General features: G+C 44.4%; 1 protein-coding gene across 4 annotated transcripts; it reads right to left on the reverse strand.

The window, feature by feature from the left end:
- Positions 1-20,297: 20,297 nt before the first annotated feature.
- On the reverse strand, positions 20,298-24,954 carry RPL6 (ribosomal protein L6). Of its 4 annotated transcripts, none has more exons than XM_009181756.4 (7): positions 24,871-24,954; positions 23,542-23,778; positions 23,360-23,458; positions 21,863-22,006; positions 21,409-21,457; positions 20,964-21,148; positions 20,298-20,491 (listed from the first exon to the last, which is right to left on the reverse strand). In XM_009181756.4, exons 2-7 carry the CDS (start codon positions 23,776-23,778, stop codon positions 20,339-20,341), a joined length of 867 nt encoding a protein of 288 aa, XP_009180020.1. In that variant the 5' UTR covers positions 24,871-24,954; the 3' UTR covers positions 20,298-20,338. The 4 variants fall into 4 exon arrangements, with proteins under 4 accessions (XP_009180020.1, XP_009180021.1, XP_009180022.1 ...); XM_009181757.4 differs by having other exon boundaries at positions 20,306-20,491; positions 24,696-24,880; XM_009181758.4 differs by lacking the exon at positions 24,871-24,954 and adding an exon at positions 24,691-24,836 and having other exon boundaries at positions 20,306-20,491.
- Between the last annotated feature and the right edge of the window lie 2,896 nt (positions 24,955-27,850).

Below are 27,850 nucleotides of genomic sequence, written 5' to 3' on the forward strand. Positions count from 1 at the left end.
CCCAGGCTGGAGTGCAATGGTGCGATCTCGGCTCACCACAACGTCTGCCTCCTGGGTTCAAGCAATTCTTCTGCCTCAGCCTCCCAAGTAGCTGGGATTACAGACATGCACCACCAAAGGCCCAGCCAATTTCGTATTTTTAATAGAGACGGAGTTTCACCATGTTGGTCAGGCTGGTCTCGAAGTCCTGACCTCAGGTGATCCACCGGCCTTGGCCTCCCAAAGTGCTGGGATTACAGGCGTGAGCCACCACGCCCGGCCTATTTTATTTTATTTATTTATTTTGAGATGGAGTTTCACTCTGTCACCCAGGCTGGAGTGCAATGGATAGGTCTTGGCTCACTGCAACCTCCGCCTCCCGGGTTCAAGTGATTCTCCTGGTTCGGACTCCCGAGTAGCTGGAATTATAGGCATCCACCACCCCACCCCGCTAATTTTTGTATGTTTAGTAGAGATGGGGTTTCACCATGTTGGCCAGGCTGGTATTTTTTCATTTTTAAAAGATTTTTGTAGAGATGGGCTCTCCCTATGTTGCCCAGGCTGATCTCCAACTTCTAGCTTCAAGTGATCTTCACATCTTGGCCTCCCTAAAGCTCTGGGATTATAGGCGTGAGCCACTATGACCAGCCCATCACAATTTTTAAATGCTTAGATTCAGGACTCAAACCATCTTAAATAGTTCAGATAAAATTTCTTCTATATTTAGTCTTATTTCTTCTACTCTTAATGATATTTTAAGATCAGGAGTCAAGGTGCCCAGGAACTCTTGTCCTTCACCCTAAGTGATGAGAACAGCATAGATCTAGGGCTTAAAGTCTTTAGACTGCATAATGAATAGTTATTTAATATTTTAGCAACAGTAATTAATTAGTCATAGGACTGCATGGCTGCCACTGCACCACGATGAGGCAGCTGATGAATTAATATTTATAGAACCCCCTCTGGAAAGAAGATCATTTAGTAGGGATTTCTAGAACGGATCAGCAAGACAAAGAAAATGCCTGGTCAAAAGAACTTTAGGTTGGAAGCTACGAGGCAGAGATCCGTATCTAGTCTAGACAACACACACGTACACACACAAGACATTCATTTATAGGAAGGAAAGATTTATGGCTTATGACTTCTTTTCTTTGGAATCGTCCTTTCTACTCTTCTATTCAAGAATGGGGGATCAGGAAGGGAAAAGGCACAAGAGAAAGCATTGGCTGGGCAACCCTAAGTTAGAAGCAGAGAAGAAATATGAGGAAAATAGCTATGACTAAGTTGGACCTCAGTAACCCCTGGGAGGCATCTCCCCAAGAGGGAGCAGCAGGCTTGTTGATGGAGATCATCTCCCTCCTGCCCCAGCTGCTGACGTGATACTCGCTAGCCCTGGCTCAAGCTGGGGCCCTTCTGGGATTTTGCAATATCTCTCTCTTCTGTTGGCTTTTCTATACCAGCTGACTGTCTAAAATGGCTTCGTAATCCTTCCTGGGTCCAAAAATATGTGAGTGTCGTGTGAAGATAAGTGGTCCTTGATAAACTTTATTAGAGTTTAAAGGTGGTTTTACATGAGGCAGCCATGTTAATTTTTAAGGCCTTTCAAAACACCAAGGAAAAAATACACACACACACACACACACACAGAACCTATGGGGGAGATTGATTATTTCCATCTTACTAATTACAGTCTAAAAGAGGAAATACACACACCTACTCAAAATCTTTTTTCCAAGTGTTCTGGTAGGCCCTGTTCATTCATATTTTTATTTCAAAGAAGATTATTTCGGCTCATGGGTGGATCTATGCAGTAACAGGGAAAAGAAATCAGATGAAAGAGATATTTGAAAACAAGGAGGGGAAAATTCTCTTTGGAGCACCACTGAATTGCTAAAACTAAAGGACGGGCCTCCACATAGATGAAAAGCCAGAAGATGAAGCAGCATTAAATGCCTCTCTCATTTGAAAAGATCAGCAGCAGGGAGCTCTGAAAGATGCTATGTCCTCCATCGCCACCTTGTGTGCATCACAGGCCTTGCTGCACTGGGATTTCTAGTTCTGACTTGGAGATTTGCTAACATTCGTCTCCTGCAAAAAAATTAGATTAAGAAAAAGTTGTTCCTGGCCAGTCGTGGTAGCTCATGCCTGTAATCCCAGCACTTTGGGAAGCCGAGGTGGGCGGATCATCTGAAATCAGGAGTTTGAGACCAGCCTGGTCAACATGGCAGAACCCCCACCTCCACTAAAAATACAAAAGTAGCCGGGTGTGGTGTTACACATCTGTAATCCCAGTTACCTAGTTACCAGGAGGCTGAGGCATCAGAATCACTTGAACCCGGGAGATGGATGTTGCAGTAAGCTGAGATTACGCCACTGCAGTCCAGCCTGGGTGACCTAGCAAGTCAGTCTCAAAAAAAAAAAAAAAAAAAAAAAAGGGGGTTAGCACAAAGGAAAAGTGGACAAAAGATATTATTGTAGAGTTTTCATTCAAGGAAAAGTGAACACTGTATATTTTTGTTCCTTCAGTATTCGTTAAATGCCTACTCTGTGCCAGGCAGAGTTAGGTTCGAGGATCGAGTTCCCAAGGAGACTGGCAGCTTCCCTCTCTCATGAAAGAGAGGGAGGCTACTTGGAAGGAATCATTGCAAAGGGAATGAGAAGTCCAGGCACCTAGTCTGGGGCTGAGGTTCCCGGAGGATGTGAAGTTTAAAGCTGGTAACTGCTACTTGTGACTTAATGAATGTGAGGATGGTGGGGGAAACTTCAATAGTACTATTCACCAAAAAAAGCACTTACGTGCAACGCAGTGTGGTGTTTGAATCATGGACTGCTTGGATTTGGTCCCAGATCTTTTGCATGTTACCATGAAGAAGTAATGTTTCCCAGTTTTCTGGGATGATAGTGATAGTAACTACCTTCGTAAGTAATCAAGGTTGGTTCCTTCTGAGGATTTGTTCGTTTGTTTGTTTGTTTGAGACAGGGTCTCGGTCTGTTGCCCAGGTTGGAGTTCAGTGGCATGATCTCAACTCACTGCAACTTCTGCCTCCCAGGCTCAAGTGATCCTCCCGCCTCAGTCTTCTGAGTAGCTGGGACCACCGGCATGCACCACCACGCCTGGCTAATTTTTGTATTTTTTGTAGAGACAGGATTTCACCATGTTGCTCAGGCTAGTCTCGAACTCCTGAGCTCAAGCAATCTGCCCGCCTCTGCCTCCCAAAGTGATAGGATTACAGGTGTGAGCCACCACACCTGGCCTTTCTGAGAGTTTTGAAAGAAGAATCTATTCCAGACCTCACTCCTTCGCTTGTAGATGACCATAGTCTCCCTATGTCTCTGTATATTATCTTCCCTTGGTGTGTCTGTGTCCAAATTTTGTCTCTTTTTTTTTTTTTTTTTGAGACAAGGTCTCACTTTGTTGCTGGAGTGCAGTGGCATGATCACGGCTCACTGCAGTCTCAGCCTGCTAGGCTCGAGTGAACCTCCCTCGTCAGTCTCCCTAGTAGCCAGGACTACAGGCGTGTGCCACCACACCTGGCTAATTATTTTTTATTTGTAAAGATGGGGTCTTGCTGTGTTGCCCAGGCTTACCTACAACTGCTGGGCTCAAGCAGTCCTCCTGCCTTGACCTCCCAAAGTGCTGGGATTACAAGCAGAAGTCACCACACCTGGCCCAAATTTTCTCTTTTTACAAGGACATTAGTCATATTGGATTGGGGCCCCCACTTAAGGACTTCATTTTAACTTGAGTCTCTCTCTCTGAAGACCCTGTCTCCAGATAACATTACACCCTGAGGTACTGAGGGTTAGGACTTCATCATGTAAATTTTCAAAGGGACACAGTTCAGCCCATAACAGAGATGGAGCTATGATTCCCTGAGATAGGAAGTATTAGGGAAGAAACAGGCGTGGGGAAGGAGGGCAGAGAACCAAGAATTGGAAAGACAAACAGTTAAAGTCATGAGACTATTAATTTATAATGATTTACATTGTAAAATAAAATAGGCTGGCCATGGTGGCTCATGCCTCTAATCCCAGCACTTTGGGAGGTCGAGGCAGGCGGATTACTTGAGGTCAGGAGTTGAAGACCAGCCTGGCCAACATGGTGAAACCTTGTTTCTACTAAAAATATAAAAATTAGTTGGGCGTGATGGTGCACGTTTGTAATCCCAGCTACTTGGGAGGATGAGGCAGGAGAATTGCTTGAACCCGGAAGGCGGAGGTTGTAGTGAGCCAAGATCATGTCACTGGAGCCCAGCCTGGGTGACAGAGCAAGACTCTGTCTCAGGAAAAAATAAAAAAATAAAAAATAAAGCCAGGCGTGGTGGCTCACACCTGTAATCCCAACACGTTGGAAGGCTGTGGGTGGATCATCTGAGGTCAGGAGTTCGAGACCAGCCTGACCAACATGGTGAAACCCCATCTCTACTAAAAATACAAAAATTAGCCAGGTGTAGTGGCAGGCGGCTATAATCCCAGCCACTTAGGAGGCTGAGGTAGGAGAATTGCTTGAACCCAGGAGGCGGACATTGCAGTGAGCTAAGACTGCGCCACTGCACACTGCACTCCAGCCTGGGCAACAGAGTGAGACCCCTCCGTATTTAAAAAAAAAAAAAAAGTATCCATCGGAAAGCATAATTATGTAGCTTTGACAGCAACACAAACATTTTATGAAATACAGGTGAGCACCCCTAATCCAAGAACCCAAAATTCAAAATGCTCCAAAATCCAAAACTTCAAAAAATTACTATTTTCTAGAGACGGAATCTCACTCCATTGCCCAGGCTGGAGTGCAATGGCGCGATCGTAGCTCACTGTAACTGAGCTCCCGGATTCAAGTGATGCTCCCGCCTCAGCCTCCGAGTAGCTGGGACTACAGACGTACACCATCATGCCCAGCCAGATTTCTATTGTCTCAAGCCACCCAGTTTGTGGTTCCTGTTACCACAGTCTAGGAAACAAATACAATGGCGTTCCCAAACTTCACCCCAGAGCAGGTGAGGTATATTTCCCTGCCCCATTGAGGTTGGGCTTGGACATATGTAATGCTTTGGCCAATGGAATTGTAGCAGATGTTAATGAGAGCAAAGGTTAAATGTGTTTGCCCAGTTTGTCTCTGGGAGCTGCTGGTCCCCGAATGAAACATGTGGGCAGGCAGATCTCAGCCTTGAAGCAGAGCCACCCTACAGACCTGGAAGGGGCGAAATACATGCTTGTTACTATCAGCCTCTGAGATTTTTGTGGTTAATCACTTAGTCCCCGGTGCCTGCCATGGTGCTTGAAACACAAGCTGCTTAGTCAAGAATTTTAGTGCTGAATGAGTTCAAACATTAAACTGTTATGTTGTTTAACAGTTTGTGGCATTTGGATCTCTCACATTGCCGACTTGGCCCTCTTCCAAGTGTAATTTGCTTTCTTTCATTTAAATAAAAACAAAAATGGCAGAGCATGGTGGCTCGCACCTGTAATCCCAGCACTCTGGGAGGCCGAGGTGGGCAGATCACTTAGGCCAGGAGTTAGAGACCAGCCTGGCCAACATGACAAAACCCCGCCTATACTAAAAAAAAAAAATACAAAAATTAGCCAGTCATGGTGGTGGACCCCTGTAATCCCGGCTGCTCGGGAGGCTGAGGCACTAGAATCACTCCAACCCAGGAGGTGGAGGTTGCAGTGAGCAGAGATCGTGCCACTGCACTCCAGCCTGGTCGACAGAGTGCGTCTCGGTCTCAAAAAAATAAATAAATCAAACAAAAAACAAACAAAAAATAATTTGCATTGTATACTCCCACTTGTCACCTGCTTCACGTCACGTCAGGCCAGTGCCCATCTTTATATATCTATATAAACATAGATATATAAAGACATATATATATGTGTCTGTTTTCATATACTTGTTGACATTTGTGTATATATATATATGGGGTAGACATGCAATTATGTTATGTGAGAAGTGGTCAAGTCAGGGCTTTTAGGGTATCTGTCATCCAAATAATATACATTGTACCCATTAAGTAATTTCTCATCATCTACCCCCTAACAGCCCCTCATCCTTCTGTGTCTCCAGTATCTATCATTCTACTCTTTATGTCCATGTGTACACTTTTTTTTAGCACTCACTCAGGAATGAGAACACGCAATGTCTATTTTTCTTTTCTTTCTTTCTTTTTTTTTTTTTTGAGACAAAGTCTCACTCTGTGACCCAGACTGGAGTGCAGTGGCACGATCTTGGCTCACTGAAACATCCATCTCCGGGGTTCAAGCGAATCTCGTGCCTCGGCCTCCCAAGTAGCTGGGATTACAAGTGCATGCCACCACACCCAGCTAATTTTTATATTTTTAGTAGAGACGGGGTTTCACCATGTTGGCCAGGCTGGTCTCGAACTCCTGACCTCAGGTGATCTGCCCGCCTTGGCCTCCTAAAGTGCTGGGATTACAGGCGTAAGCTACTGTGCCCGGCCCACAAATATTTTCTTTCATTGTGTGTGTTGTCTGTTCATTATCTTGATTATTTCTTTTGCTGTACAGAAGCTTTTTGGTTTAAGTCCTGTTTGTCTAGTTTTGTTTTTGTTGTCTGTGCTTCTGAGATCTTAGGCATACCGTGCCCATCTTCATCTCAGCAAGCCACCCTGACTGCTTTTGCAGTTTCTTTAACAAGTGTACCATTTTCCTACCTCTAGGCCTTTGCACTTGCTGTTCCCCCTGCCAGAATGCCCTTCCCCACCTGCTTCACTTGGCAAACTCCTACACATTCTCCAGTTATCAGCTTCCTTGTAGAGGACATCTGATTTCCCCAAACACCATAGGTCCTCCTGTTTCTCAGTCATTTTTGCACACTATTTCTTTTCATAGTAGTACTTATCTTAACCATATAAATCAAATTTATATGGTTTGGATGTATATTCCTTTTATGTCTCATGTTGAAATATGATTCCTGGGGCTGGGAGCAGTGGCTCACGCCTGTAATCACAGCACTTTGGGAGGCTAAGGTGGGCAAATCACTTAAGGTCAGGAATTCGAGACCAGCCTTGGCAAAATGGTGACACCCTGTATCTACTAAAAGTACAAAAATTAGCTGGGCTTGGTGGCAGGTGCCTGTAATCCCAGCTACTCGGAAGGCTGAGGCACGAGAATCACTTGAACCTGGGAGACAGAGGTTGCAGTGAGCTGAGATTGCACCACTGCACTCCAGCTTGGGCAACAGAGTGACACTCCGTCTCAAAAAAACCATCAAAAACCGCTGGGTGTGGTGGCTTTATGCCTGTAATCACAGGACTTTGGGAGACTGAAGTGGGTGGATCACCTGAGGTCAGGAGTTCGAGAACAGCCTGACCGATATGGTGAAACCTCGTCTCTACTAAAAATACAAAAATTAGCCAGGCGTGGTGGCATGCACCTGTAGTTCCAGCTACTCAAGAGGCTGAGACGGGAGAATTGCTTGAACCCAGAAGGTGGAGGTTGCAGTGAGCCAAGATCACACCACGGCAATTCATCCTGGGTAACAGAGCAAGACTCCGTCTCAAACAAAACGAAAACAACAACAAAAACAGATATCAAAAATATTATTCCCAGTGTTGGAGGTGGGGCCTGATGGGAGATGATTGGATCATGGGGAAGATGCCTTGTGAATGCTTTAGCACCCTTGGTGATAACTGAGTTCTCACTCAGTTTATACTGTTTATAACCAGTTTATACAGTTTATAACCAGTTTATATCTGGTTGTTTAAAAGTCTAGGACCTCTCCCCACCTCTTTCTCTCTTGCCATTCGATACACTGCTCCCCTTCACCTTCCACCATGATTGTAACCTTCCTGAAGCTCTCCCCAGAAGCAGATGTCAATACCACACTTCCTGTACAGCCTGCAGAACTGTGAGCCAAAATAAACACTCTCTCTTTATAAATTACTCAGCCTTGGCCAGACGCGGTGGCTCACACCTATAGCCCCAGAACTTTCGGGAAGCCAAAGCTGGCAAATCGCTTGAGCCAACGAGTTCAAGACCAGCCCAGGCAACATGGTGAAACCTATTTCTACAAAAAGAAAAAAAGTAGAAATTAGCTGGACTTTGTGGTGCATGCCTATAGTCCCAGCTACTCAGGCGGCTGAAGCAGGAGGATTACTTGAACCCAGAAAGCTGAGGCTGCAGTAAGCTGTGATGGACCCACTGCACTCCAGCCTGGGTGACAGAGTGAGACCCTATCTCAAAAACAAAATCAAACAAACAAAATTACTCGGCCTCAGGTACTTCTTTCCCATTCATAAATTCCTCCAACTGTGGTAGTATAAAGTGACTTGAAAGTATATACTTTAGGCTGGGCATAGTGGCTCATGACTGTAATCCCAGCACTTTGGGAGGCCAAGGCAGGTGGATCACTTGAGGTCAGGAGTTAGAGACCAGCCTGGCCAACATGGTGAAACGCCATCTCTACTAAAAGTACAAAAACATCAGTGGGGCGGCTGAGCATGGTGGCTCATGCCTGTAATCCTAGCACTTTGGGAGGATGAGGTGGGTGGGTCACTGGATATCAGGAGTTTGAGACCAGCCTGGCCAACAGGGCGAAACCCCATCTCTACTAAAAATACAAAATTTAGCCAGGCATGGTGGTGGGAGCCTATAATCCCAGCTACTTGGGAGGCTGAGGCAGAAGAATCACTTGAACCTGGGAGGCAGAGGTTATAGTGAGCCGAGATTGTGTCACTTCACTCCAGCCTGGATGAAAGAGCGAAACTCCGTCTCAAAAAAAAAAAAAAAAATTAGCTGGGCATGGTTGGTGTGTACCTGTAATCCCAGATACTCAGGAGGCTGAGGCAGGAGAATTGCTTGAACCTGGGAGGTGGTGGGTGCGGTGAGCCGAGATTGCACCATTGCACTCAGGAGGCTGAGGCACAAGAATCACTTGAACCTGGGAGGCAGAGGTTGCAGTGAGCCAAGATCGCGCTACTGCAGTCCAGCCTGGGTGACAGAGTGAGACTCTGTCTCAGAAAAAAAAAAAAAAAAAGTATATCCTTTAATGTTGAAAGCAGTATGGCAGTTCCTTTAAAAATTAAACATAGAGGCTGGGTGCGGTGGCTCACGCCTGTAATCCCAGCACTTTGGGAGGCCAAGGCGGGCAGATTACCTGAGGTCAGGAGTTTGAGACCAGCCTGACCAATATGGAGAAACACTATCTCTACTAAAAATACAAAATTAGCTGGGCATGGTGGTGCATGCCTGTAATCCTAGCTACTTGGGAGGCTGGGGCAGGAGAATCGCTTGAACCCGGGAGGTGGTGGTTACGGTGAGCCGAGATTGCACCATTGCACTCTAGCCTGGGCAACAAGAGTGAGACTCTGTCAAAAAAAAAAAAAAAAAAAAAGAAGAAACAAAGAAAGAAAAGATCAACTTAATGAAATAAAGCTGAAGACAAGATTAGAGAAAAAAGAATGAAAAGGAACAAAGCCTCCAAGAAATATGGGACTATGTGAAAAGACCAAACCTACAATTGATTGGTGTACCCGAAAGTGATGAAGAGGATGGAACCAAGTTGGAAAACACACTTCAGGATATTATCCAGGACAACGTCCCCAACCTAGCAAGACAGGCCAACATTCAAATTCAGGAAATACAGAGAACACCACAAAGATACTCCTTGAGAAGAGTAACCCAAAGACACGTAATCATCAGATTCACCAAGGTTGAAAAGGAGGAAAAAATGTTAAGCGCAGCCAGAGAGAAAGGTCAGGTTCCCTACAAAGGGAAGCCCATCAGACTAACAGCGGATCTCTCTGCAGAAACTCTATAAGCCAGAAGAGAGTAGGGACCAATATTCAACATTCTTAATGAAAAGAATTTTCAACCCAGAATTTCATATCCAGCTAAACTAAGCTTCAGAAGCGAAGGAGAAATAAAATCCTTTACAGACAAGCAAATGCTGAAGGATTTTATCACCACCAGGCCTGCCTTACAAGAGCTCCTGAAGGAAGCACTAAATATGGAAAGGAAAAACTGGTACCAGTCACTGCAAAAACATACCAAAATATAAAGCCCAACGACATTATGAAGACACTGTATCAACTAACATACAAAATAACCAGTTAGCTTAATGACGATAGGATCAAATTCACGCATAACAATATTAACCTTAAATCTAAATGGGCTAAATGCTACAATTAAAAGACGCTGACTGGGCCAGGCGTGGTGACTCACGCCTGTAATCCCAATACTTTGGGAGGCCAAGGCAGGCAGATCACAAGGTCAGGAGATCGAGACCATCCTGGCTAACACGGTGAAACCCCGTCTCTACCAAAAATACAAAAAAATTAGCCGGGTGCGGTGGCGGGCGCCTGCAGTCCCAGCTACTCAGAAGGCTGAGGCAGAAGAATGGTGTGAACCTGGGAGGCGGAGCTTGCAGTGAGCCGAGATTGTGCCTCTGCACTCCCGCCTGGGTGACAGAGCGAGACTCCATCTCAAAAAAAAAAAAAAAGACACAGACTGGGCTGGGTGCGGTGGCTTACACCTGTAATCCCAGCACTTTGGGAGGCCAAAGTGGGTGGTTCACAAGGTCAGGAGTTCGAGACAACCCTGGCCAACATAGTGAAACCCCATCTCTACAAAGAAAATAGTCGGGTATGGTGGCTCGTGCCTGTAATCCCAGCTACTCAGGAGGCTGAGGCAGGAGAATTGCTTGAACCTGGGAGGCGGAGGTTGTAGTGAGCCAAGATTGTGCTACTGCACTCCAGCCTGGGGAACAGATCCAGACTCCATCTCGGGGAGGCAGGGGGTGGGGGGAAAAAGACAAAAAAGACACAGACTGGCAAACTGGATTTTCAAAACCCAGCCTGTTTTTCAAAAAAACCAATGAATCCAGGCTGGCATCGTGGCTCACGCCTGTAATCCCAACACTTTGGGAGGCCGAGGTGGGCAGATCATGAGGTCAAGAGATCAAGACCATCCTGGCCAACATGGTGAAACCCCATCTCTACTAAAAATACAAAAATTAGGTGGGCATGGTGGCATGCACTTGTAGTCCCAGCTACTTGGGAGGCTGAGGCAGGAGAATCGCTTGGAGGCAGGAAAATCGCTTGAACCCAGGAGGTGGAGGTTGCAGTGAGTTGAGATTGCGCCACTGCACTTCAGCCTAGTGACAGAGTGAGACTTCATCTCAAAACAACAACAACAACAACAACAACAACAAATCCAATGAATCCAGGAGCTAGTTTTGTGAAAAGATTAACAAAATAGATAGACCGCTAGCCAGGCTAATGAAGAAAAGTGGCTGACGCCTGTAATCCCAACACTTTGGGAGGCCGAGGCAGGTGGATCACCTGAGGTCAGGAGTTCAAGACCAGTCTGGCCAAAATGGTGAAACCTCATCTCTACTAAAAATACAGAAATTAGCTGGGCATGGTGGCAGGCACCTGTAATCCTAGCTACTTGGGAGGCTGAGACAGGAGAATTGCTTGAACCCGGGAGGCGGAGGTTGCAGTGAGCTGAGATTGTGCCATTGCATTCCAGCCTGGGTGACAAGAGTGAAATTCCATATCAAAAAAAAAAAAAGATAAAGGGGATATCACCACCACTGACCCTACAGAAATACAAGCTATCATCAGAGAATACTATATATACTTCAATGCAAATAAACTAGAAAATCTAGAAGAAATGGATAAATTTCTGGACACATACACCCTCCCAAGACTAAGCCAGAATAAGTTGAATCCCTGAATAGACCAATAACAAGTTCTGAAATTGAGGCAGTAATTAATAGCTTACCTACCAAAAAAAGCCCCGGACTAGACAGATTCATAGCCAAATTCTACCAGAGGTACAAAGAGGAGCTGGTACCATTCCTTCTGAAACTATTCCAAACAATAGAAAAAGAAGGACTCCTCCCTAACTCATTTTATAAGGTTAGCTTCATCCTAATACTAAAACCTGGCAGAGACACAACAAAAAAAGAAAATTTCAGGCCAATATCCCTGATGAACATCAGTGTGAAAATCCTCAATAAAATACTGGCAAACCAAATCCAGCAGCACATCAAAAAGCTTATCGACCACGATCAAGTTGGCTTCATCCCTGGGATGCAAGGCTGGTTCAACATACACAAATCAATAAACGCAGTCCATCACATAAACAGAACCAATGACAAAAGCCAGAAAATTATCTCAATAGATGCAGAAAGGCCTTCAATAAAATTCTACACCTTTTGATGCTAAAAACACTCAATAAACTAGGTGTTGACGGAGCATATCTCAAAATAATAAGAGCTATTTATGACAAACCCATAGCCAATATCATACTGAATGAGCAAAAGCTGGGAGCATTCTCTTTGAAAACCAGCACAAGACAAGGATGCCCTCTCTCACCACTCCTATTCAACATAGTATTGGAAGTTCTGGCCAGGGCAATCAGGCAAGATAAAGAAATAAAGCGTATTCAAATAGGAAGAGAGGAAGTCAAATTGTCTCTGTTTGCAGATGACAAGATTGTATATTTAGAAAACCCCATCGTCTCAGCCCCAAAACTCCTTCAGCTGATAAGCAACTTCAGCAAAGTCTCACAATACAAAATCAATGTGCAAAAATCACAAGCATTCCTATACACCAATAATAAAGAGTTAAATCATGAGTGAACTCCTATTCACAATTGCTACAAAGAGAATAAAATACCTAGGAATACAACTTACAAGGGATGTGAAGGACCTCCTTAAGGAGAACTATAAACCACTGCTCAACAAAATAAGAGAGGACACAAACAAATGGAAAAACATTCCATGCTCATGGATAGGAAGAATCAATATCGTGAAAATGGCCATACTGCCCAAGGTAGTTTATAGATTCAATGCTATCCACATCAAGCTACTATTGACTTTCTTCACAGAATTAGAAAAAAAACTACTTGAAATTTCATATGGAACCAAAAGAGAGCCTGTATAGCCAAGATAATCCTAAGCAAAAAGAACAACGCTGAAGGCATCATGCTACCTGACTTCAAACTATACTACGAGGCTATAGTCACCAAAACAGCATGGTACTGATACCAAAACAGATACATAGACCAATGGAACAGAATAGAGGCCTCAGTAATAACACCACACATCTACAACCATCTGATCTTTGACAAATCTGACAAAAGCAATGGGGAAAGGGTTCCCTATTTAATAAATTGTGTTGGGAAAACTGGCTGACCAGAAGCAGAAAACTGAAACTGGACCCCTTCCTTACGCCTTATACAAAAATTAACTCAAGATGGATTAAAGACTTAAATGTAAGACCTAAAACCATAAAAACCCCAGAAGAAAACCTCAGCAATACCACTCAGGACATAGGCATGGATGGGCAAAGACTTCATGACTAAAACACCAAAAGCAAGTGCAACAAAAGCCACAATTGACAAATGGGATCTAATTAAACTAAAGAGCTTCTGCACAGCAAAAGAAACTATCATCAGAGTGAACAGGCAACCTACAGAATGGGAGAAAAGTTTTGCAATCTATCCATCTGACAAAGGTTTAATGTCCAGAATCTACAAGGAACTTAAACAAATTTACAAGAAAAAAATAAACAACTCCATCAAAAAGTGAGTGAAGGATATGAAGGGATATGAACAGACCCTTCTCAAAAGAAGACATTTATGCAGCCGACAAACTTACGAAAAAAAGCTCATCATCACTTGTCATTAGAGAAATGCAAATCAAAACCACAATGAGATATCATCCCATGCCAGTTAGAATGATGATCATTAAAAAATCAGGAAATAACAGATGCTGAAGAGGATGTGGAGAAATAGGAATGCTTTTACACTGTTGGTGGGAGTGTAAATTAGTTCAGCCATTGTGGAAGACAGTGTGGCGATTCCTCAAGGATCTAGAACCAGAAATACCATTTGACCCAGCAATCCCATTACTGGGTATATACCCAAAGGATTATAAATCATTCTACTATAAAGACACATGCGGGTCAGGCGCGGTGGCTCAAGCCTGTAATCCCAGCACTTTGGGAGGCCGAGACGGGTGGATCACGAGGTTAGGAGATTGAGACCATCCTGGCTAACACAGTGAAACCCCGTCTCTACTAAAAAATACAAAAAACTAGCCAGGTGAGGTGGTGGACGCCTGTAGTCCCAGCTACTCGGGAGGCTGAGGCAGGAGAATGGCGTGAACCCGGGAGGCGGAGCTTGCAGTGAGCTGAGATCTGGCCACTGCACTCCAGCCTGGGCAACAGAGCGAGACTCCGTCTCAAAAAAAAAAAAAAAAAAAAGACACATGCACACGTATGTTTATTGCAGCACTATTCACAATAGCAAGGACTTGGCACCAACCCAGATGCCCTTCAATGATAGACTGGATAAAGAAAATTTGGCACATATACACCATGGAATACTATACAGCCATAAAAACAGAATGAGTTCATGTCCTTTGCAGGGACATGGATGAAGCTGGAAACCATCATTCTCAGCAAACTAACATAGGAACAGAAAACCAAACACCACATGTTCTCACTCATAAGTGGGAGTTGAACAATGAGAACACATGGGCACAGGGAAGGGAACATCACACACTGGGGCCTGTCAGGGAGCTGAGGGCAAGGGGAGGGATAGCATTAGGACAAATACCTAATGCATGTGGGGCTTAAAACCTGGAAGACGGGTTGATGGGTGCAGCAAACCGCCATGGCACATGTGTACCTATGTAACAAACCTGCACATTCTGCACATGTTATCCCAGAACTTAAAGTATAATTAAAAATAAAAACATATAAAAAATAAAAATAAAAAAAGAATACCAAATAGGGTGAGAGATAGTGTTGCCATCTTTTGAATAATATGATCTACCTCAAGCCCTAAGAATACACAATGTAGGCTGGGTGTGGTGGCGCATGCCTGTAATCCCAGCACTTTGGAAGGCCAAGGCAGGCAGGTCACTTGAGGCCAAGAGTTTGAGACCAGCCTTGCCAACACGGAGAAACCCTATCTCTACTAAAAATACAAAAATTAGCCAGGCTTATCACGAGGTCAGGAGTTCAAGACCAGCCTGGCCAACATAGTAAAATCCCATCTGTACTAAAAGTACAAAAATCTGCTGGGCATGGTGGTGCACGCCTGTAGTCCCAGCTACTCGGGAGGCTGAGGCAGGAGAATTCCTTGAACCTGGGAGGCAGAGGTTGTGGTGAGCTGAGATTGCACCACTCCACTCCAGCCTGGGCAACAGAGCGAGACTGCGTCTCAAAAAATATGTATTTATATTAGCCAGACTTGGTGGCTGGCGCCTGTGATCCCAGCTACTTGGGAGGCTAAGGCAAAAGAATCATTTGAACCTGGGAGGGGGAGGTTGCTGTGAGCTGAGATGGTACCACTTCACTCCAGCCTGGGTAACAGAGTGAGACTCTGTCTCCAAAAGATAAAAATAAATTAAGAATACCTGAAGTTTAATCTACAGGATTTTAAAAGTCAGAAGCAAGTTGACTTCTAAAAACCGGGGCAGGTGCAGTGGTTCATGCCTGTAATTCCAGCACTTTGGGAAGCCGAGATGGGAGGAATGCTTGAGTCCAGAAGTTTGAGACCAGCCTGGGCAACATGGTGAGATCCTGCCTTTACAAAAATAAACAAACAAAAACCCAGAAAGACAAAGAAACAACAACAACAAAAACAAGCTGGGCATGGTGGCAAGCACCTGTAGTCCCAGCTACTCAGGAGGCTAAAGCTGAAGGATCACATGAGCCAGGGCAGTCAAGGATGCAGCGAGCAGCAGTGATGATGCCACTGCACTCCAGCCTGGGCAACAGAGCCGAGATCCTGTCTGAAAAACTAAAAAATAAATAAAAACGGAAAAATTCACTATTTCTGGCACGTCTTGAATTTAACAGACTGAAACTCATAGTTGCTACTACTCTTCATCTTTTTCTTTTTTTTGAGACAGAGTCTTGCTCTGTTGCCCAGGCTGGAGTGCAGTGGCATGATCATGCCTCACTGCAACCTCTGCCTCCTGGGCTCAAGCGGTTCTCCAACCTCAGCCTCCTGAGTAGCTGGGACCACAGGCGCCCAGCTAATTTCTTCTTTTTTTTTTTTGTATAGACAGGATCTCACCATGTTTCCTGGGCTGGTCTTGAACTCCTGGGTTCAAGTGATCTTCCTGTCTTTGCCTCCCAAAGGTCTGGGATTACAGGCATGAGCCACTGTACCCAGTCAATATTAGTCAATATTAGTTTCTAATTCTCAGTTCAATTTTCCATATGTAATTTCTGTAAAAGTTTTTTTGTGTGTGTGTTCTTCTGGAAATTAGTGCACATATAAGTCTCTACATACACTTAAAAAATAGGCTTTAAATTTTGAGCAGTTTCACGTTTATAGAAAAATCGAGTGAAAAGTACAGACTTCCTATATACCTCTTTCATAATCCCCCATTTTCCCCTATTGTTAATATATTGCGGGCCGGACGCAGTGGCTCACGCCTGTAATTGTAGTACTTTGAGAGGCCAAGGCGGGTGGATCATGAGGTCAAGAGATTGAGACTATCCTGGATAACACAGTGAAACCCCGTCTCTACTAAAAATGCAAAATATTAGCCAGGCGTGGTGGCGGGCGCCTGTAGTCCCAGCTACTCGGGAGGCTGAGGCAGGAGAATGGCATGAACCCGGGAGGCGGAGCTTGCAGTAAGCAGAGATCGCACCACTGCACTCCAGCCTGGGCGACAGAGTGAGACTGTCTCAAAAAATAAAATAAAATAAGATAAGATAAAATAAAATAAAATCTTGCATGAGTATGGTATATATGTTATAAGTGATGAGCCAATATTGACATATTATTAACCAAAGTCTATAGTTTACATTCAGGTTCACTTTTTTTTGTTGTCGTTTTTGTCATCAGCCACTACACCCGGTCAGGGTTCACTCTTTGTGTTGTACATTCTATGGGTTTTGACAAATGGATAATGACAAATATCCACCGTTCTAGCACCACACAGAATAGGTTCCTGGTCCTAGAAATCCCCTGTGGTCCACTCATCCATCTCTCCCTCTCCACCCACCACTACGTGCAACCTTTGATCTCTCTGCTGTCTCCTTAGTCTTGCCTTTTCCACAATGTCATATAGCTGGAATCATAGAGTATATAATATGACACAGTATATGAAAGAAGCCCTTTTCAGATGGGCTTCTTTCCCTTAGCAATATGTATTTAAAGTTCCTCCATGTATGTTGTTGCTTGATAGCTCATTTCTTTTTATCACTAAATTATGTCCCATTGTATGGAGGTACCACAAAGTTATCCATTCACTCGTTGAAGGACATCTTAATTGCTCCCAGGTTTTGGTAATTATGAATAAAGCTGCTATAAACAATTATGTACAGGTTTTGTGTAGACATGTTTTCAATTCATGTGTAAATCGTATTCCTTTTTAACTTTTGTATTTATGCACACATTTACATAGTTGTAAAACTAAGCTTATATATTTTCTTCTTTTCTTTATTCTCCCTGGGAGCATAGATTCAAGTTGCCACGAATATACCCTCCCACATATACTTTTTAAAAAGTGGTATTTTACATAATTTTCTGCAATTTGCTTTTTAAAATAACAATAGTCTTTTGTTATAAAAGCAGTACATGTGCTAACTTTTAGAAAGTTAGCTCATCTGGATAAGCAAAAGAAAATAAAGATACTTGCCAGGCATGGTGGCTCACGCCTGTAATCCCAGCACTTTGGGAGGCCGAGGCAGGAGGAACACTTGAGGTCAGGTGTTCCAGACCAGCCTGGCCAGCTTGGTGAAACCCTGTCTCTACTTTAAAAAAAAAAAAAAAAAATTAGCTGGGCACAGTGACAGGTGCCTGTAGTCCCAACTATGCAGGAGGCTGAGGCATAAGAATCACTTGAATCTGGGAGGCAGAGGTTGAGGTTGCAGTGAGCTGAGATGGCACCACTGCCTGGGCAACAGAGCAACACTCCGTCTCAAAAAAAACAAAACAGCCGGGCACGGTGGCTCAAGCCTGTAATCCCAGCACTTTGGGAGGCCGAGACGGGCGGATCACAAGGTCAGGAGATCAAGACCATCCTGGCTAACACGGTGAAACCCCGTCTCTACTAAAAAATACAAAAAACTAGCCGAGTGAGGTGGCGGGCGCCTGTAGTCCCAGCTACTCGGAAGGCTGAGGCAGGAGAATGGCCTGAACCCGGGAGGCGGAGCTTGCAGTGAGCTGAGATCCGGCCACTGCACTCCAGCCTGGGCAACAGAGCAAGACTCAAAAAAGTCTCAAAAAAAAAAAAGCAAAAAACACTGGCTTAAAACTACTATTTTATGTGCTTATAATTCTGTGGGTCAGCATTTTGGGTTAGGCTCTGCTGGGTAGTTCTGCTGGTCCTGCCTGGGGTCATTCATGTGACTGCAGGCATCTGGAGGTTTGACTGTGGCTGGCTGGCCTCACTTGCATAGCTGGTGGTTGAAGCCGGCTCTTGGCTGGCTTTCTCTCCATATGGTCTCATCTACCCTCAGGGAGGCTAGCCCTGGCTTCTATGCATGGCTGCAGCAGTGTCCCAGGAGGGAAAGAAAGGCAGCTGCACAAGGCCTAGGCCTGGATGATCCACATCACTTATGCCACATTCTATTGGTCAAAACAAAAGGGGTGGAATCTGATTCCAAACCTCTGAAACAATGCAGAGGCTAATGCAATGATTCTCAAAGTAGGATCTAGGGATTCTTAGGTGTTCCTGAGATCCTCGAAAAGGGACCTGTGAAGTTAAAACGATTTGTCATACTACTGTCCTTTCAGCTCCAGTGTAGAATGGAGTTTTCCCAAGGTGTAATATATAATGTGATACTGCAATAGATTGAACGAAGAAGCAGATATGAAAATCTGCCTCCTATGAAGCCAGACATGAAAGACATTTGCAGAAATGTAAAACCATTGTCCTCATACTTTTTTGCTTTGGAGAATTTTTTATTTTTAGACAGGGTCTTGCTCTGTTGCCCAGGCTGGACTGCAGTGGTGCGATCATAGCTCACTGAAGACTCAAACTCCCAGGCTCAAGCCATTCTCCCACCTCAGCCTCCCAAGTAGCCAGAACCACAGGTACATGCCACCAGGCTGGGCTTTTTTGTGTTTCTGAGATGGAGTTTTGCTCTTGTTGCCCAGGCTGGAGTGCATACATTACAGGAGTGAGCCACTGTGCCTGGCCCAAGTTTTTAATAAAAATGTTTATATAAACATAACATGTCATTTAAAAATATTCTAGTAACATTAACAGCTTTTTTTTGAGACAGTCTTGCTCTGTCACCCAGGGTGGAGTGCAGTGGTGTGATGTCAGCTTACCGCAACCTCTGCCTCCCAAGTAGCTGGGATTACAGACACCTGCCACCACGTCCAGCTAAATTTTTTTTTTTTTTGTATTTTTAGTAGAGACGGGGTTTCACCATGTTGGCCAGGCTGGTCTCAAAATCCTGACCTGTTGATCAGCCCCCTTCAGCTTCCCAAAGTGCTGAGACTACAGGTTGAGCCATGGCACCTGGCCTTTTTTCACTTTTTCTGGACAGTGTCACTGTTGCCCAGGATGCCGTGCAGTGGTGAAACCACAGGTCACCACAGCCTGGACCTCCTAGGCTCAAGCGATCCTCCTGGTCCCACCTCCCAAAATGTGGGGGTTACAGGTGGAAGTCAGCACACCCAGCCCATTTTTCACTTTCCCATCGGCAGAAATCCAAGTTTGATAACAAACCTATGAGAAGACGGGTGCTCTTGTACATTATCAGAACAAATAAACTGGTCTAACACTTGGGAGAGTGGGAGAAACTGCCAAAATTAAAATGCACAAACCTGGCAGGGTGCGGTGGCTTATGCCTATAATCCCAATACCTTGAGAGGTCTAGGCAGGAGAATAAGCTAAAGACCAAGAGTTGAACTAGCCCAGGCAATAGGAATTGGGGCCGTAATACGTGATAAATGTGCCCATGAACTTCCACTGCACTGGCCTGGGAAACAGAACACGGCCTCATAATTATTGGGGAGGAGTTGTGAATTGAGCACACGAGGGAGAAATGGGAGTTTGTTGTCTGAGTAGTCAGCAGTTATTCTCTTCTCTCATCCATGTAGTTTAGCACTGACTTCTTCAGGGCCGAGTGGGAAAATGCCACCACCTTACCTTGGTAGAAGGTGGATGACAAAGTTATTAGCCAGGCACCAAGAATGAATCTGAAGCCAAGAACACCAATGCAAAGCCAACAAGCAAGCTCTCCTGTAGACACCACTCCCTTCCAATCCCATTCTCTACAAAGGAAATCCCCAGGTGACCTGGCATGGTCAAACTACACCTTTAGGCAGTAAGAATTTTTTTAAAAAACCAAAAATTTACAAGAGACACAAACAAAACGTACTTAGCTATTTAATGAGGTTCTTAAGACATTTAGAACACCAATTTGTGAGGATAAATTCCATTCGTCAGGGCAAACACAGATCGCAGGTAGCCCTGGAGCTGAGGAACAGCTTTGATTTTTGGTAGAATTTGTGAGTCCACAGCTTTCTGATCAATCTTGCGCTGCTCTGTAATCTCGTATTTCTAAATAAAGAGAAAGTTAAACATTTTAAAACAGGCACATATCAAATTACTTGTAGAGGTCAACTAAGGAGTCCTGTCTCACAAGTACTAATCTCCAAGAATACTTAGAAAACATTAAAGACAATTTTGACAATCCTTTCCTTGGAATGCTGTGAAATACAACCCCTTTTTTATGTAATAAAAACAGCTCTTAAGCTTTTGTATATTGTAGTACACACCAAGGATAAGTAAGGGCACATTCCCAATAGCAGTTAATTCCCACACAATTCCACCAAACTTCAGAATTCTAAGTTGAACTCCCAGACTGCTAAAAGAACTACTCAATTTAGAAGAACCTGGAATACTAAGTATCTCCTGGTATTCCTCATTATTTAACCTTTCATTTTTCTTCTTTTTGTGCAACAATGCTGAGGCCTGTTTCTTTTCACAAGAAGGGCCAGTGCTAACACAGGAGAGACAAGTAGAAACTTACCTCTTTTTCTGTGTCGAAGATCTCACCTTCCTGGTGTCTGGGCTTCCGCAGCTTCTTCTTCTTGAAGTAAGCATCAGTAAGATGTTTTGGGATTTTGACATTGCTGATATCGATTTTGGTTGAGGTGGCAATGACAAATTTCTGGTGTGTTCTTCGTAGAGGAACTCGATTGAGGACCAGAGGTCCTATCGGGGGAAAAAGTAATTTAGCAAGGAAAAGGGGGAACAATCATCATCCGGCAATTTAGGTGACCATTACTTGTTATGCTGCTACACAAGAAAGACCACCTGTCTAACCCACATGCACACAAGGCAATGAAATGGGCCTCAGACACTTGTGGCATTAAAAAGTGTCTACCATGTAGGCAGTAGCAAACAAATGTGTATACTGCAAGCATTTAAAAATGGAAGTTTCACAGAACATCACAATCCAAGGATTTTCTTACCAGTCACAAGTAACAAGCCACTAGCCAGCTGCTTCAGGAAAACCACCCTCTGTAAGTTAAAAAAGAAAATAATTAGTTTTCTGCAATTAAAAACTGACTTCTAAATTCATAAAATCACAAGCATCTAAATTTGGGTAAAGGAAATTTCTACATGTATATGTATATAGCTCAGCAGTTCTGGAAGCAACCACAGCAAGCTACTAAGGTAGTACTCTGGGCATAAATACATTTTTGAGCAAATGAACATGTGTAACATGATCAACAGCAGGAAATGGCTAATAAATTACCATGGATTAAACTTGTTATTTGCCACAAATAAGTTGTATCTTGCAGATCATTTCCCCTTGCCCCAAACACAGGAAAATAAAGGAAAACTACACCTAGCATGCAAACGCATTGCCACCAGGAACCCCAGGCAGCTGCAGTGAAGCTCCTCAAGCACAGAAACTCTCACCTTGCCCCTGTGGCGTCCAGTGAGGATGATCAGAATGGTCCCGGGGGTAATGCTGGCTCGCAGTTTTCTCACGTGCTGACTGAAGGGTTTTTTGCCGTGGCTCAACAGCTTTCGAGGCACATCTTCAGTAGGATAATATCTAGGCTGGGGAGAGTCCATAGATCCAACTTATTTAAATAAGCCATTCAGATTGGTAGAAGTGAGCTACATCAGCCAAACTTTTGCTATAGTCTTTTTATTTATTTTGAAGTATAACATTTACACGATTCCATTTTCATTTCTGCTAAGTAGATTTTAAACTTGGAAAAGGTCAATTATGGTTCTGCATCCTGTGTGCAAAACAGGATAGAAACCATTTAATGAATGAGCTGTGTGTTCAAGCAAATAAAGCATCAAGCAAGTCACCTTTGTAATCTTGAGCAAAAACTAAACCCCAGAGATTACACGTGTGACATGCCACATTTTGCAGATTAGGGATACACGGCTTGTTTTCCATTTCAAGTGAAGTGTGTTAATATCCTAGCCACTTCATCTGATCCTCACAGCAACAAGTCTTACTCCCACTTCATGCACAAAGGAAAACAAATTGCATAAAACCAGACAGTAGAACTGGCAGATCATTTGTTGCAAAAGTTAGACACCATGCAAGGGCCATTAAAGACATAACTACAAATAACTCACAATAACCTATTTCTAACTATACCGTATCATTAGTGCAGTCTCACTTTTACCACAAACATGATCGCCTAATAGGAAAACGAGTTCACAAGACAACTGTCAACTTCCCTCTCATGCAGTAATCTTCAACTGTGAAACTGTACGCTGTAACTTACTTGGGAACGTTCTCATAACGAAAATCACAGAGCAAATCCTGAGACTACACTGGGTCTTGTGTGTGGTAAAGGGGGCCAACAAACACTGCTCTAGTGGGAAATGTTCTATACAACAGGCTCTGTATTATTTCATTTAATCTCCATAATAACTCTTTGAGGTAAACCCTCATTCCCATCTTTTTTTTTGAGATGGAGTCTCCCTCTGTCGCCCAGGTTGGAGTGCAGTAGTGCAACCTCTGCCTCCCGGGTTCAAGCGATTCTCCTGCCTCAGCCTCCAGAGTAGCTGGGACTACAGGCACGCAACCGGCTAATTTGTGTATTTTTAGTAGACATGTGGTTTCACCATGTTGGCCAGGCTGGTCTTGAACTCCTGACCTCAGGTGATCTGCTCACCTCAGCCTCCCAAAGTGCTGGGATTACAGGCATGAGCCACCATGCCCAGCCTCATTCCCATTTTATATGCAAAGGAACAAAGCACAGAAGACTAACTTAAATTATTTAAGATTAACAGTAAATGTTGAAGCCAAATTGCAAACCCAGAGCCCTTTATTTTCTACCAGAAATTCTCTGGTATGCAGAAACTTACAGTATCAAAGTATTCAAAAACACCTTCAGCATTCAAGCATAAACCGAAAATCCAATTTACAGTGTCCCCATATCTTACCATTTTGCGAAGTTTAACCACCCGGGTACCGCCGTTCTTGTCACCACCAACTGGTTTTGTAAGAGTTGCAAGAACCTTCTCCTTCTTTTTCTTTTCAACCTGCAAGGACACAAATGCATCAACAATAAGAGAATGCCAATAAAGGGTAAGACATAATGGTCAGTGGTTCCCTCTTCCCTTACCTTGGATTTAGCGGCTGAGTACTTCCTCTTGTACATGGCCTTTCTGGAATACATGGCAGATCGGGAATACCTGCCAATTCCTCTGACAAGGACAGGGTTGCGGCTGCAATGGGGCTTCCCCTTCTTGGGCTTCTTAGTCTTAAGGTTACCCTTTTTCACCTTGCCACCAGCATCAGCCTTCTTGGCTTCGGGTTTCTTCTCTTTAGCATCTGGCTTCTCAACTTTTTCACCCGCCATCTACAAATATTTTTTGTAGACAAAAAAGGCATTTCATCTCTTTTTTTTTTTTTTTTTTTTGAGACGAAGTCTTGCTCTGTCGCCCGGGCTGGAGTGCAGTGGCCGGATCTCAGCTCACTGCCAGCTCCGCCTCCCAGGTTTACCCCACTCTTCTGCCTCAGCCTCCCCTGTAGCTGGGACTACAGGCGCCCGCCACCTCGCCCAGCTAGTAAGGCATTTCATCTCTTAACAAGACAATGACGAACCTGTACATGAATGGGCTGAGCTCCCCAGACTACAATCCCTTCCCCGGTAAGATATAGGCCTTCAACTCTACCCATTCTACTCCAACCTTCACTATGTCTCATTTGGGGGTTGTCTCCCCAACACACTATATTCTCTTGAGGATTTGAAACTATCTCACACCTATTAGGTTTTTGCCAAATACTGAGCAGTCAGAAGTCCGTACAACCATTATTTTTTTATCACTGTTTTGCGAATTAGAAAACTTAGATGCAAAATGTGCCCACAGATTGGAAGCACCAGGACCAGAACTTGAAATTCCTTTTAGTACCTTTCGTCTTAACCCTTAAAACCAGTGTCTTTTTTCAAGAAACTCGATTTAGGAATTGCGAACACAAACAGAATCAGTCCAAACTGAGCTCAAACAGAAAAAGATCGCAAAGACCAAGAGGCGACTTCCGGTCGCAGACGCTGAGAGACGCGAAACGTTTTGGCTTTAGTGCGGAACCCCAACGTGGCTGCGACAGGCTCACTGTCATCCTCTGGAACCCAGGACCACGAACTCAATGCACGCGCCGTCGCCCCGCTTCCTCTAACACCCACCAGTACGCTACGGGTCCCCGAAAGGGCCTCGTTCCCCTAATCCAAGAGAGTGGCCAACAGGCGGAGGAAGCCACTACGGCATTCTACCTCACCCTCTTCGTGCCCCGCCGCAAACCCAAACGGCAAAAAGGAAGCGTCTGGAAGGCCTCTCAGTTAGCCTTGGGCATGTCCGACCCCTGCAGGTGTCGACTGGATGCCCTCCAGGTTCGGATGGCGAAGGATTGAAGTCCTGAACTCGAGTCTTGCAGACAACCCCGCCATTCTTACCTTGCAAGATGGGAAAGAGAACTAAGGTCTCGGCTTCCGGTCTATAAGCAATCATGGGAAGTGCGAGCCTCACTTCCTTCCGGATCTGGGGCATCATGGGGAATGTAGTATTTCGCTAATGAGAAAAAACTAGTAAATCCTAGGCCGGGTGGGGTGGCTCACGGCTGTAATCCCAGCGCTTTGGGAGGCCTAGGCAGGCGGATCACGTGAGGTTGGCAGTTCGAGACCAGCCTGGCCAATATGGCGAAATCCCGTCTCTACTAAAAATACAAAAGTTAGCCGGGCGTGGTGGTGAGTGCCTGTAATGTCAGCTACTCCAGGCGCAGAGGCAGGAGAATCACTTGAATCTGAAGGTGGAGGTTGTAGTAAGCCGAGATCGCAACACTGCTCTGGGCAACAGAGCAAGATTCCGTCTCAAAAAAGGCGGGGGGGAATGGCGGGGCGCAGTGGCTCACGCCCCTAATCCCAGCACTTTGGGAGGCCGAGGCGGGTAGATCGCTTGAGGTCAGGGGTTTGAGACCAGCCTGGCCAACATGGTGAAACTCCATCTCTACTAAAAATACAAAAATTAGCTGGTCGTGGTGGTGGGCGCTTGTAATCCCAGCTACTCAGGAGGCTGAGGCGGGAGAATCGCTTAAACCCAGGAGGCGGAGGTTGCAGTGAGCTGAGATCCTGCCACTGCATGCCACCGCACTCCAGCCTCAAAGACTCAGTCTCAAAACAATAACAGACTCAGTCTCAAAACAATATCCAGACTCAGTCTCAAAACAATAACAACAACAACAACAAAATTAGCTGAGTGTGGTGGTTAGTGCCTGTAGTCCCAGCTACTTGGGAGGCTAAGGTGGGAGGATCACTTGAGTCCTGGAGGTCTGGGCTGCAGTGCAGTGAGCCCTAATCTTGTCACTTGAGATAAAGTCAGTGGTCCCCTCTCCCTTACCTTGGATTTAGCAGCTGAGTACTTCCTCTTGTACATGGCCTTTCTCATTCCTGTCTGGCCTACAGAATGAGACTCTGTCTCAAAAAAAGTAAAAAAATATAAAGTGAGGATAACAATAGTAACTTACTTCATAAGGTTGTTGGGAACATTAAATAATATACACAACAGTACTGAGAAGCATATTTGATGGATGGTAAATGCTACATAAGTGTTAGCTCTTTTTTTTTTTTTTTCTTTTGAGATGGAGTCTCGCTCAGTCATCCAGGCTGGAGTGCCGTGGCGTGATCTTGGCTCAAGGCAACCTCTGTCTCCCGGGTTCAAGTGATTCTCCTGCCTCAGCCTCCCGAGTAGCAGGGAGAACAGGCGCACACCACCATGCCCAGCTAATTTTTTGTATTTTTAGTAGAGACAGGGTTTCACCATGATGGCCAAGCTAGTTTTGAACTCCTGACCTCAAGTGATCCACCCACCTCAGCCTCCCAAAGTGCTAGGATTACAGGCGTGAGCCACCATGCCTGGCCAACTGTTAGGTCTTGTTGTTGTCACCATCATCACCACTATCATCTGATCATCAACATCCTAGTTGTTGTTAAGTATTCTGCTAAAGTTTATGCGCCGGATATAATAAGCAATATTGCATGCAATGTGCCTTGCTTTATCTCATTTAATTCTCCCAACAACCTGTGAACGATACTATTATGAGGAAACTGAGGTAAGTCCAGGACATTAAGTAACTTGCTCACAGCATAGATCTGATTCCAAAGATTGCACTCTTGACCATTAGGCTGCAAGATTAAAGAGATGATTAATGAAGATGCATGAGAGTTTTGCTCATGTTAGAATTAAAAATAAGAATACTTGTTATCTTTTGCAAAATAACACAGTATATGTGATAGTTCTTTACTGCTTCAAAGCCCTTGAGCCAACATGTACACATTTGTAATACCTTCTATCTTGCGTTTTCCATTTTCCTCCATTTGTTTTTTTCTGGTTGCTAGAGCTTTTCACCTTGATTTTTTTCAGATCGAAACCACCTGCTTCATGGCTGTGTCTCTGGGAATCATTTAGCCTTTTTCTGATTCTGATTGACTGAAGGTACAAATACAATGATCAGATGAACACTGCCCTTTTTTTTTGAGAATGGGAATGTCAGCAGCTTTATTTGTTTAGGTTCCTCAGCAAAGCACCTCTTAGAAACTTCAACTGCAGTAAATATACTACAATGAATGAATGAAATGCACAGCTGCTTACATGCGCCCCTCAAAATTTCTGGCAATCTCAGAGAATTTCACCTAGTAAACACCCCAAAATAGTTGTTGAATGACCTGTCAATAAAATAAAAACGTAGATGAACCCCCTCTTGTGTTTTGTTGCAGTATTGCAAAATTTACAATTCATTAGTTGGACAAAATAACATGTTCTAAAGTAAATATTTTTATTAAGCTTAGTTTTGCATGTATAAAATTCTCTGAAATTTGTGCAGCACTTTAATCACAAAGCAGACATTTTTGCAGACACTTAACCTTTTTTTTTTTTTTTTCTGAGATGGAGTCTTGTTCTGTTGCCCAGGCTGGAGTGCAGTGGCGTGATCTTGGCTCACCGCAACTTCTGCCTCCTGGGTTCAAGCCATTCTCCTGTCTCAGCCTCCCGAGTAGTTGGGACTACAGGCGCCCACCACCACGCCCGGCTAATTTTTTGTGTTTTTAGTAGAGCCCGGGTTTCACCGTGTTAGCCAGGATGGTCTTGATCTCCTGACCTTGTGATCCGCCTGCCTCGGCCTCCCAAAGTGCTGGGATTACAGGCGTGAGCCTGGCAATTTTTTTTGCATTTTTATTAGAGACGGGATTTCACCATGTTGGCCAGGCGGGTTTCAAACTCCTAACCTCAGGTGATCTGTCCACCTTGGCCTCCTAAAGTGCTGGGATTACAGGCCTGAGCCACCTCACCCAGCTTAATTTTTTTTTTTTTTCTTTTTTTTTTTTGAGACGGAGTCTCACTCTGTCGCCCAGGATGGAATGCAAGGTGAGATCATGGCTCACT

Source organism: Papio anubis, chromosome 9, assembly GCF_008728515.1.
Source record: "Papio anubis isolate 15944 chromosome 9, Panubis1.0, whole genome shotgun sequence".
NCBI lineage: Eukaryota > Metazoa > Chordata > Mammalia > Primates > Cercopithecidae > Papio > Papio anubis.

Excerpts from the sequence above, each read along its gene's own strand:
- RPL6 (XM_009181756.4), bottom strand. The coding sequence starts at position 23,778 with ATGGCGGGTGAAAAAGTTGAGAAGCCAGATGCTAAAGAGAAGAAACCC. Across the intron at positions 23,459-23,541 it reads ACTCAGCCGCTAAATCCAAG|GTTGAAAAGAAAAAGAAGGA; the intron begins GTAAGGGAAGAG and ends GTGTCCTTGCAG. Across the intron at positions 20,492-20,963 it reads TCTTCGACACAGAAAAAGAG|AAATACGAGATTACAGAGCA; the intron begins GTAAGTTTCTAC and ends CTCTTTATTTAG.